Below are 11,405 nucleotides of genomic sequence, written 5' to 3' on the forward strand. Positions count from 1 at the left end.
AGTTGAGGCTTGCCGTGAGCAGAGTTAAAGGGGCAGCGCAAGCAATGGCAAGCACTCCCTGGGGGCTTTTAACCTGGCATCAAATGCAGCTTCTGTTCCCAAGAATTCTCCCCTTCTGCTGTGATGCACTTCAACTGCTTGCTTCCTAAGGGCAGGGTAACGGAATCAGGCATGTTACCACTTTTTCAATCGCCACAAGCAAATTCATGAGTTGATATTGTATATGCTCACTGGTAAGAGCATCTCTGACTATAAGGCCATATTTTCAGGAAACCCATAAATATTATAGATGGTGTCTGAAATATGCAAAATAAGTCTGGAACAGAATCAAAAGCGACATCCAAAAATTCTGATTCCGTTATCAGAATATTTTGCATGTTTCAGACACTCTCTCTAATATTTAAGGGTTTTGTAAGTTTATTAGTTTATTTAAAAATACAGCCCATGACCAGACAATATTAACAGCAAAAGATTTCAAACAAATCATCTAAGACTTTAAGGGGGCTTAAAATAACAATAATCTGCCTAACTCAGGCCGTAGCTTGCAGACAGCAAAACAGTATTTTGCAATATTTAAAGAGATGGCATCATTATTGTCAGACAATAAAATCTGCAAATAGAAAGCATCCGAGTGCCCTGGATATTTTGACAGCAATGGTAAAATTAATCCAGCCGAAGCATCTCTGCAATATGGACAATATTATGTACAATAAAACATGAGCAGAAGCTTCAATAACCCCAGCTCCACATGGACAAACCCTGGCCCCATAAGGAACCTTCTTGAATTTGCCTTCAAGAACAGCAGTAGGTAAAATATTAAATCTAAATCTAACTAATGCCAAGGCTCTTTTTAGCTTGGGAATCGTAATGGAATATAAATAACTTGCAGGTCTCAGCAGAGGAGAGTCACTGCCAAGAAAAACATATCTTGGTAAACTGGCTATATCCACTTGGAGATCTAAATCTATCAAACGTTGCACCAATATTCTGACTTTTTCATAGCCCACTGACGATAAAACCTCGCTTGAAATATAGGGCAGCTTAATCTCCAGTGCTTTTTTCCAACTTGACTTAAAATTATCAATTAATATCAGTGGAGCTAGGCCAGCTGCGGAAAAGTGAAGTTTAAACCAGTATACAAATGTGCAATTCCAAATCTTAGTCTCTTATTTTAAGAAATCCCACCTCTACGTAGCACTGACAAGGGGACACATCGCGCTACCTGAAAAATGTTCCTTAAAAATCTCATTTGTACCTTTTTTGATGTCAGTAACACCACGAACCGGCCCCAACTGGTCTCCATAAAGAAGTTGTGACTTTAGCCTGAAACAGTTTTAGCATGGCAGGAACATAGTGGGCCCCTCGAAACACCTGGACAGCCAGAGCGGATGGGTTTTGTAAAAATATAGCCTTATAGTAGGAGATGTTCTTTTGCCGGCGACTATATATAATATCAGCTTGAGAATTAGCTCATGGCTACAGTCCATTGAAAAAGCAGCAACATGCCTGATGCCATTATCCTTGGAATTACCCCTTAGCTGAGAGGCTGGCAAAGGACCCTCTTAAGCCCCCTTAGAGTTAACACAGCAGAGACTCTGATGCACTCAACGGTATGCTCCTGTGTGACAACCAAAGACCCAGGCGAGCAGGAACGAGTGATTGGAGGTGCATAGAAGGTGAACTTGGCCACAGTATACCACTTATGTCCACACTGAGGAAGGGGTTGAAGAAGCCCTTTGCGTGGGAACAAGTCTGTGGGTGGAGCCAGTGTTTCAGGCCCCTTCAGTTATTTTAACTTACACCCCACCTTTCTGTATGTGATGCACTGCACCCAAGGCAGCTCACATGCAATTAAAATAGAAAAACAGTAATATACCATTTTAGAAACAACATCCAAGAGGGATTGTGTCTGCAAGGTTCACTAGAATGGCGTCATCTTCACTGCCTGTTGACAAGTATTCCGCATCTGGACCAGACCTACCTTTGAGGGCAGGCTACCCTAACCTGCAGGCCCTCCAGATGTTGCTGAACTACAACTCCCAGCATACCCACCCACAATAAATTGTGGCTAGGGATTGCTGGGAGTTGTAGTTCAGCAACATCTGGAGGGCCCACAGGATGGGGAAGCCTGTTTGAGGGCAAATCTGGTGCTCTAGCAATTGTTGGACTACAAGCCCCATCATCCCCAGCCACAATAAATTGTGGCTGGGGGTGATGGGAGTGGTCGTTCAACAACTTCTGGAGGGCCCGCAGGTTTTGCCCATCCTTGTTCCAGGGAGCCTGTTCCGCCATCTGGATGCCACAGAAGAAGGCCCTGTGGTGCTCCAACACCCACTGTGCTTCTTGATAACAGGGAAATACAAAGAAAGCCTCGGCTTTATTTATGTGTAGGGGTTTTGTCCTGCTTTTCTTCCTCCGGAAAACTCGGAGCAGCTTACAGCAGAGGGGCAACAACAGTCAAGACAACACTACGACTGTGAATATTGATATACCACTTTTCAACACAAGTTCCCAAAGTAGTTAGCAGAAGAATAAATAAATGGCTCCCTGTCCCCGAAAGGGCTCACAGTCAAAAAAGAAACATAAGATAGACACCAGCAACAGCCACTGGAGGGATGCTGTGCTGGGGACGGAGAGGGCCAGTTGCTCTCCCCCTGCTCAGTCAAGAGAATCGCCACTTTTAAAAGGTGCCTCTTTGCTCAGTTAGCAGCTTACAGTGGAGAGACAGGAACAGTCAAGACGACATCAAACACTGCAGTAAAATAGGATCATAGAATTGGTTCAGCTTCCCCCAAAGGCCTCTTGAAAGAACCAGGTTTTCACCTGCTGCCAGGGGCCATACAGTAATGGGGCCCCTTATGGGCTTCGCTAGTGGGAGTGGAATTCCAGGGCTCTGGGGTGTCGTCCGAAAAGGCCCTGCTGCTGCTGCTGCTGCTGCTGCTATTATTATTATTATTAATACGATTTCTATAACGCCCTTCCAAAAATGGCTCAGGGCGGTTTACAAAGAGAAATAACAAACAAATAAGATGGCTCCCTGTCCCCAAAGGGCTCACATTCTTAAAAGAAACATAAGACACTGGAAGTACTGTGCTGGGGGTGGATAGGGCCAGTTACTCTCACCCTGCTAAATAAAGAGAATCACACTGGTAAAAGGTGCCTCTTTGCCCAGTTAGCAGGGCTCTTCACGCCCATCTGCCAAACCTCAATTGATGGGGGCATCCGGAGCAGGATCTCAGATGTTGGATGGGGTGTGTGTGGCGGAAGGCAGTCCTTAAAAATCCCCTGTCCTGTGTAAGGACAAGAAAGAAAAAGCAGTGGGTTTTTCAAAGGTCAACCAAAGCAAAAGTTTTTGCCCATTTTCAGAAGGTTAACTGGGAAGGGGCTGTATAACTCCTTTGTCAGAGAGTTTCCATGAACTGGGGCTGCTGTAGAGAAGGCCCTTCTCCATTTTCTCATTCTTTGTGCCATGCTGGCCATTTTGGGAACTTATTGGAAAGTGGTATAATTATAATAATAGTACTGGTGGCTAACGTAATCATGACATGGAATTTAAAGCAAGGCCTCATCAGAAGACCTTAACTTCTGGGGTAGATTCAAACAGGATATATTTTATTTATTTATTGGTCGTCTTCCCTGAGATGTTCCCTTCCTGCTTTGAATTGGACACGGAAGCAAATGGCAGTCGCTGGAAAAGCTCCAAAATAGATGTTGCCCAAGTATTGGTCAATAGGGCTGAGCATTGCATTGGGCTGATCCATGAAACAGACATGATCCGAACACATTTCGTTAGATATGATGCAATGAAGAGTTTCTCTGATAAAAAGATACACTACGATATTATAGTATCGAACTGTATCGGGCGAAAGGCCTCTTTATTCCCCCAAAGGCCTCTTTAAAGAACCCTCTCGTATCCGTGGATACTGGAAATGGGTGTCTGTTAGGCACCCCACCGATATGTGGAACCACAAATAACTAGGTTCTCCTGTATATGGAAACCAGCTGCCTTCAGGGCAGCCTCATTGGCAGCACTTTACAATGCCTCCCCCCCCCACCCTGCAAATGCCCCACAAGGCCCTGGGTAAGGAAGCAACGTCATGATGTTGTGTGTCTTCCCCAGTGTGGGGGTGGGTGGGTGAAGAAGCCACTCTTTGTAACTTCCAAAGAAAAGTAGTTCCAGCAGGGAAAGCTGCTTTCTTACCTGGGCATGTGGCGGGGGTGGGGGTGGGCAGGCAATTCCAGATAATAAAGGTGGCATTTTAAAGTGTGGCTGCCCAGAAACAGCTGTTTTCCCTGTAAAAGACTGAAGAAACCCCATTTCTTGGTTTCGGGGAAGCCCCCCTTCTGCCCCTGATGCACCAAATCAATCCAATTTATTGGCTGAATTTGATGCATCCCTCTCCAGTCCATTCTCAACACAATACAGAAAAATTACCGGTATTGGATTGGAACTGATTCTAATACTAATAACTTCCTTGGTGCACAGCCCTGTTGGTTGATACCTGAAGGGGAGGTGGAGGGAGCCTGCATTTATTCACATTTTTCATAGTGCTTTCAAATTCTCAGAACACTTCCCACAGGCTCTCTTGTAATCTCTACCACATCCCTGTAAGGTGGGCCAGTCTTGTCTCCATATCGCAGGGAGAGGCTGAGTTTGAGAGGGGGCGAGAGGCTTGCCTGAGACCCCTTCAGGCAGAGGTTCTCAAACCTGGGCCCCCAGATGTTGTAGAATGACACCTCCCATCAGTTGGCCATTGTGGTTGGGAATGATCTGGGCTGCCGTTCAGCAACATCTGGGGATCCGGGTTTGAGAAGTTCATGGCAGGAGCAAAATTCAAGCCGGAGCCTCTCTAGGTCCCAAGCTCAGTTGCCTCGCTACGACCTGCTACAGCAACAATAGTTCGGGAGCGTTACAGCTGCCCCTGGATGCAAGAGAAGAGCAGGACCTGTCAAAATGTGGTGGGGGGCAGGAGGGAGACCCCCTTCAGACTTCAGAACAGACCTTTGTGACGGCCATTGCACAGAACGCTCCCTAATTTTTTTTTCCTTTTTCTTGTTTTGTTTCTTTTTTTTTTAGGTATAAAGTTATTGATTTTCGTCCCCGTAATACCTTTTTTTAATTTCTATGGAAATAAAGACCAACGCCCGGCGGCAGTCTAAGGATCTCCATTGTACGTCTTCCTTTGTAGTTTACATCACCCTCTGCTTAGTAACGTTTGTCCTCGACGAGCAATCTCCTTTTCTTTGGGAGGGCCCAAACCGCAAGGAAGCGAAGGAAAATGAGTTTCTAAAAAAAGGAAAAGGTGTATTTTGACCACCATAGGCACTTCAATGATACTATAAAATGCTTTCGTCCTTAGGCACAGTGAACCTTTTGAAAGGGGGATGAACCGGGCACTGCTTGGGGGGTGTAAATCCCAAAGGAAAACGGGACTGCTGTGACAGAATTCTAGGAGTGGACATTTAGCAGTGTGATGGAAATCTCTCCTTCCCCTCGTCTTGTTAGTTCCCCTCCCGGGTGCTGATTATCTTGTGTTAAAACCCTGAGTTTCTGAATCTCTCCCCTATAGAAAGTGCTGGTGTGTGTTAATGGCGTAGCGTCCGATAAGTGGCTAATATTTAAACGAGCGAGCAACAACCTGCCTGTAATATGCACAACCCCCCTTTGATTTTCAGGTGCACCAGCCCATAATAACCCAAGGATCCTCTGTTACAAAGATAACTTTTGAGGGGCATCAGCCGCCCACCGTCTCCAAGGTGGCCAGTGTCGGTGTGGTGCCCAAGCTGGCTCCCCTGCTCCCGAGCCTCTTCCCCACCCAGGTGCCCACGAAGACGGCGGTAGCAGACATTTTGAAAATGTCCATGATGGAAGCTCAGATTGATACGAGTGTCGACCGCATGCTAGTGGAGCCCCCCAACAACAAGGCCTCTCCCAGCGGCGGCCTGGTTAGCGAAGCCGAGTCGTCGCCCACCTCGGTGCTGCGGGTGGCCACGGTGGGAGCAGCGACGGCCATGGCCGCGTCGGTCCTCCAGCAACCCAAGCGCTTGGATGCGGCTTCAAGTCCTCCGGCCATCGGGCACGCTTTGCTGGAGAGGAAACAGGCTTTGCCAGCTCCGCCGGCAGCCAGCCAGTTCATACGCATCCAGAATATCGCCCCAAAGAAAGCAGAGGAGATCCCTGCAGAGATCTTAATTCAGGTGAGCAGCAAGAGAGAGACACCCAGGGGACGATAATGACATCATCATCATCATTATTTATTTATTCAGTTTCTATAGCGCCCTTCCAAAAATGGCTCAGGGCAGTTTGAGATGCATATGCAGCTGCCTGAGATCAGGGGTTCTCAACTGGTGGTCCTGCATCTGTCGCTGAACTTCAGCTCCCTTCATCTGTAGCTACAGTTTATTGTGGCCGGGGGTGATGGGAGTTGTAGTTCAGCAGCATCTGGCGGACCACAGGTTGGGAACCTCTGCTTCAGATCAAGCCGGATCGCTGGATCGATGGTCTGTAGGCCACCCCCAGCCTCAGAGGCAAGATGCCCCTCAATGCCAGTTGCTGGGGAGTAGCAGCAGGAGGGCGGGCATGCCCCTTTCAACTCCTGCCTGTGGCTTCCAGCGGCATCTGGTGGGCCACTGTGCGAAACAGGATGCTGGACTAGATGGGCTTCCTTGCGCCTGATCCAGCAGGGCTGTTCCTTCGTCTGCCTACCAGCCTGTCCCTCTTCTGCCCTGTGCATTGAGAATGGGTAGCTTGTTCCTGTGGGCCTCAGAGCAGCGAGACTTTTCCAAAGTCAGCATGAGGGAAGAGAGAGCCTTGCCCTTGTTCAGGCGTGGGAACTCTCCTTGCTGCCACGCTGAGCCCTCTCACGACTGGTAAGCCCAGGCTTGGACTCCTCTTCTTCAAGAGGACTTGATGCAGGCTTGCGAAGAGCCCCTTTCCCTCTCTCCTATGGCAGGCAGAACCCACCCCCTAAGCAGGGAAGTTTTTATAATTTGGCGAGCAGAGAGAAGAATGCTGTGGGTTTCTTTGGGCGTGCCACTGATGTGCCATGAACTGCACCTGTTGTTGTTGTTGTTGTTGTTGTTACTACTACTACTGCTACTACTACAACAAATATTTACAGTTGGCATACGCAGATAAATGAGCTAGTGAATTTGTGTGTGGGCAAGTAACTGCATATAGGAAAATTTAGTTTTTTAAAAGTTAAAATAGCGAAGAAGCGGCCGTGGGGGATTGGGGTGGGGTGGAGTGGGTTAATGTCCATTTTCCTTAACAGCGCGAATGGCAGCTTGAGGAGGGTGGGATTGATTTTAAACTCCCGTTGCTCCCGTGCCATGGTTATGCTTTGAAGCATACGCCTTACCGACTTTTTTTAGCAGGCACTTAGGGCTTTTCTGCATGCAAGGCATGTGACCTGCTGCTGTGGAAACCATTAGTAGCTTAGGCCCCTTAACATAACTAGAAGTGTCGATGCTCAGGCTCTTAGCCGCTGGGGGAAATGTGTTTTTTTTAGAAAATTAGGGTTACACTCCAGGAAAGCCCCTGGAGTCCTGATGATCAACTCCCCATTAATGCATGGCGTTCTCCCCCCCCCTTTCCAGACGATCCCCCAGTATTCCGTCGCGTGCCACTCTACCTCCAACGTGGTGGTGGAGCCCAGCGGCCTTCTGGAGCTCAACAACTTCACCAGCCAACGCCTCGACGAGGAGGAGACTGTGATGGAGCAGGACATGGACAGCAGCAATGAGGATGGGACCGAGCCGAGCCCTACGCAGAGTATGGAACAATCTTAGCACCTCTGGGACGCCAGAGTGCACTTTACAGAACAATCGGCGTGGTGGTTTTGTGTCCAAGTTGCCCTTGCGTCACTCTTTTCAAAGCACTTTGCCTGTCGGAGGCATCTGGTGGGCCCTCCGAGTATCGGTGCATTAACAAGACAGTATTGGGAGTCAGGGTTGCAAAACGGTTTCGGCGGGAGATGGCGTTGCTGCACTTGGCATAAACTTATGACAATGGAATGTATTTCTTTGAGCAAAGAAGAAAACTCCGTGATTTTTTAAAAGAAGGTGAATTGAAGGGTTTTTTTGGTTCCCCCCCCTCCCCCCACTATGACGTTCCGAAAAAAGCAAAAAAAAAAAGAGCAGTGTCTCTCTGTTGGCAGTTGAAGGAAACTTCTTCATGAGACAGTTGTAAATTTTATTTTATTATTAGCATGTCAAGTCCTCACAGTGCTGAGAAAGCACCAAAGAAGTTCCGCCTTGGGTGGCTTCCCTGTACTATGATGATGCCCCCCGCCCTTAAGTAAGCTTAAAACTCTCTGCAAGGTGGGGGTGGAGAGGTGGTAGTGATGAATGTACAGTGAAGCCTAGAATCATGTGGGAAGCTTGTCTTCTTGACCAGACATCAAGAAAGCATTTCACTCTCCCCTCTGCCCCATCACATACAGATTCAAGTAGTCTCACATTGCAAATATTATTTAAAAGTAAACATCTGCAGATATAATTCCAGCTCACACTCCTGGTCCTGTTAAACAGGCCAGAAAACTTAAGACTTCACTTAACGAAACGAAACGGTTTCATCTTTTAAGCTTCGGGAAGTGAAAGAAACACGTCTCGGCTTAAACGGTTCGAAACGAGGGCATTGATCGTTTGCGTGTCAAACCTGGGTGTGGGTTGAAGTTAGGGAATTTATTTCACTCTTGCGTGTGTGTGTTTTTTTTATTTAAAACAACCCCTTTAATTATGACTGGGGACTTAAAAAACTGAAATTTGCTGATATTTTTTAATCTCTTATGTGTTGTTGTTTTGAGGTGATCCTTCTCCGCCTTACAGTTTTGGTTTGCACGTTTGGATTTTGCAATGGTTAAAGCCACCAGATTAAAACAATCTCTTGTACATTTTGGTAATGAAGACATTGCTTTTTTAAAAAAGAAAACTGTATATAGGAACAAAGTTTTTAACTGTTTTTGTATAGATTTCATTATAAATAAGCATTTTAAGATTTTTGATGTATCCTGTATATATATATATGTATATATACACACACGTTATCAGCTGAACTGCCCATTTTTGGTGCTGAAATACTACTTTAAGTAGGAATTCTCTGAAGGCTCTAATACAGTTTTTGTGTCAATATTTTCTAAACTGTGATTTGACTGTTGGAAAAAAAGTAGTTGTAATTAAAGCGACAGCTAGAGATCACACTCCGGTAGCTGAAGTATGATACCAAAAACCTTCTGTAGTCCTTGAAGCATCACATGTGTAACTCTCGGCTGTCCTACAGGTGGCGCTGTTGGCCATCCTTTTCGCTTCTGTTGCCTGTCGACTTGTTTATAAAAGTCTTGCTGACTTTTTCCCTCCTTCTGGCTCTTCTTCCCATTGTGACAGTCCTCTTTATTTGGTGGTTCAAGTGGCTCTTGCTGTGCATTGAGTTTTCTTGTTCTTAATGAAAACAGCAGTACTTCTCCAGAGGCTTCGTGGAAGATGCTGACTGACATACAGGCTCCTTTGTTCACTGAAATGCAACTTTGAATTAGGACTCAGATGGTCACGGCTGATGTGGATACACCTTGCATCTCTCTCTCTCTTGCTCTATTAAGGTGGCTGATTCTTGATTCGGGTACAAGGCAACCTGGGTTCGTATCATGGACAGGGCTTTCAAGTGGGGAGAAGCTGTCTGGGCTTCCTACAGCAGGTGTGTCAAACTGCAGCCCTCCAACTGTTATTGGTCTACAACGCTCATCACCTTTGCCTCCAGGCCACTGGAACTAGGGATGATGGGAATTGTAGGCCAGCAGCTGGAGGGCCACAGTTTTCACCCCTGCTCTAAAGCATCATAGCTGAGTGGCAGAGCATCTGCTTTTGCATGCAGAAGGTCCCCAGTTCAATCCCTGGCAGCATCACCAGGTAGGCTTGGGAAGAAGTCTTGGAGAGCTGCTGTCCATCTCTGTGGACCAGGAGTGAGTATTAGATAGCTTGGGAGCTATTGGTAGGGCCTGGACTTCTCCAAAGTAGCTCTCCAGACTTTGGTCTGGCTGCGGCTTTGCCCTCTTCCCCTTCCACCAATACTGCAACTCTAATCGATGGCTGAGTGGGGATATGGCCACTCCATTATTAATTTGTTCAGGCTTGCTTCTCCTTTCTCTCCCATTAACTTATCTCCTTCCCCGCAAAAGCAGCTTCTCTTCTCGTGTCCTCCACAAGATTCCCCTGTAATTCAAGGGGATTGATCTTAAAACCACTGATTGTGTTGATGTAAATTCTTGTACCCGTTGCCATTCTGTGCCTGGGCACCACATCCCCCAGCCACCATTATGTCCCTGAGGGTCACGCAGCCCCTGGGCATATGTCTGTGGGTTTCACAGAACACTTCCAGAGTAAGGGGGCGGGGAGATCAGCAATGATCACCCCCTACCTGTGCTGCTGAAGCGGGAGGCACAGCTGCTGAAGACCCACATCCGGATATCATTAGAGAGGGATTGCTGTGTTTTGCAGTGGGCAGGGGCCTCTCTTCTAGCCCCTTTCAATTGGTGATTTAGTTCACATTCCACCCAAAAGGAGCCACAGATGGATGGGGTTGGGGGCAGTCTGGTGGGCTGAGCAGCCCCTCTGATATCTTGTGTGCTTGTGTTTTCCACTGGTTGCAGATGCAAGAGCTTCTAAAGAAATATTGCCTAGCAGCCATAACCACACGAAGAGGGGGGTGATGGTGTGAGAGCCCTACCCCCACCCTTTGTTAAAGAGATCTCGGGAAACCGAGAAGGCATTGTCGACCCAGCGTGAATCGTGGACTGCCACAAATGCCTTTGTTGGTCATGGTCAGATTTTTATTTATGAAATTCTTCAAATTACTAGGCCTTGTGAGTCTTCAGGTTGGAAATCCATTTCTGAAAAAAGAAATATTGAACAAGCTAAACGATGGCAGCCATAATTAGCGGGGGGGGGAATAAGAGTGGGTCGGAAGAAGTACGAAAGGATGGATGTGGCACCTGGACCGATACCGCCTTAAGAATGTATAAAACGGTAGGGCAGTACAAAGCAAGTGGCTTTGAAAGGAAGGAAGAAGACTGGCAGTGCTCTACTGAAGAGGAGCAGTGAGATCGGAGCTCTGGTTCAGCCATGATGTTCACTGGCTCATCTTGGGCCAGTTACTCTCAGCCTAGCCCACCTCACAGCCTTGTTGTGAAGATAAAATGGTGGGATCATGATAGGATAAAACTAAGAAATCTGACATTAGGCACAGCTGTAATGCTTGCCTGCAGAGGGAAGTACTGACTGCTAGAAGACTTGCTTGCTGTCAGTGGGATCCTGGGCCAACCAGAGTTTCCAGGCAGGGGCTCTCAAACTTTTTGACTGCATTTCACATCATCCCCAGCTGCAATGGTCTTTGGCCATTGTGGGAATGATGG

The 11,405-nt window shown here is 47.1% G+C and overlaps 1 protein-coding gene across 9 annotated transcripts in view; it reads left to right on the plus strand.

Annotated features, from left to right (window-relative positions):
• EMSY (EMSY transcriptional repressor, BRCA2 interacting) overlaps window positions 1-9,356 on the plus strand; it is a 79,436-nt gene extending 70,080 nt beyond the window's left edge. For 8 of the 9 annotated variants that reach the window (XM_053310507.1, XM_053310504.1, XM_053310510.1 and 5 more), the window contains 2 exons: window positions 5,677-6,198; window positions 7,600-9,356. In XM_053310507.1, coding sequence (XP_053166482.1) covers window positions 5,677-6,198; window positions 7,600-7,791 — 714 coding nt within the window. In that variant the 3' untranslated portion in view covers window positions 7,792-9,356. Of the gene's footprint in view, window positions 1-5,077; window positions 5,172-5,676; window positions 6,199-7,599 lie in introns of those variants that run through there. The other variant, XR_008319646.1, reaches the window with a different exon arrangement.
• Window positions 9,357-11,405: the final 2,049 nt, after the last annotated feature.

This window comes from Hemicordylus capensis, chromosome 3 (genome assembly GCF_027244095.1).
Source record: "Hemicordylus capensis ecotype Gifberg chromosome 3, rHemCap1.1.pri, whole genome shotgun sequence".
NCBI classification, from domain to species: Eukaryota; Metazoa; Chordata; class Lepidosauria; order Squamata; family Cordylidae; genus Hemicordylus; species Hemicordylus capensis.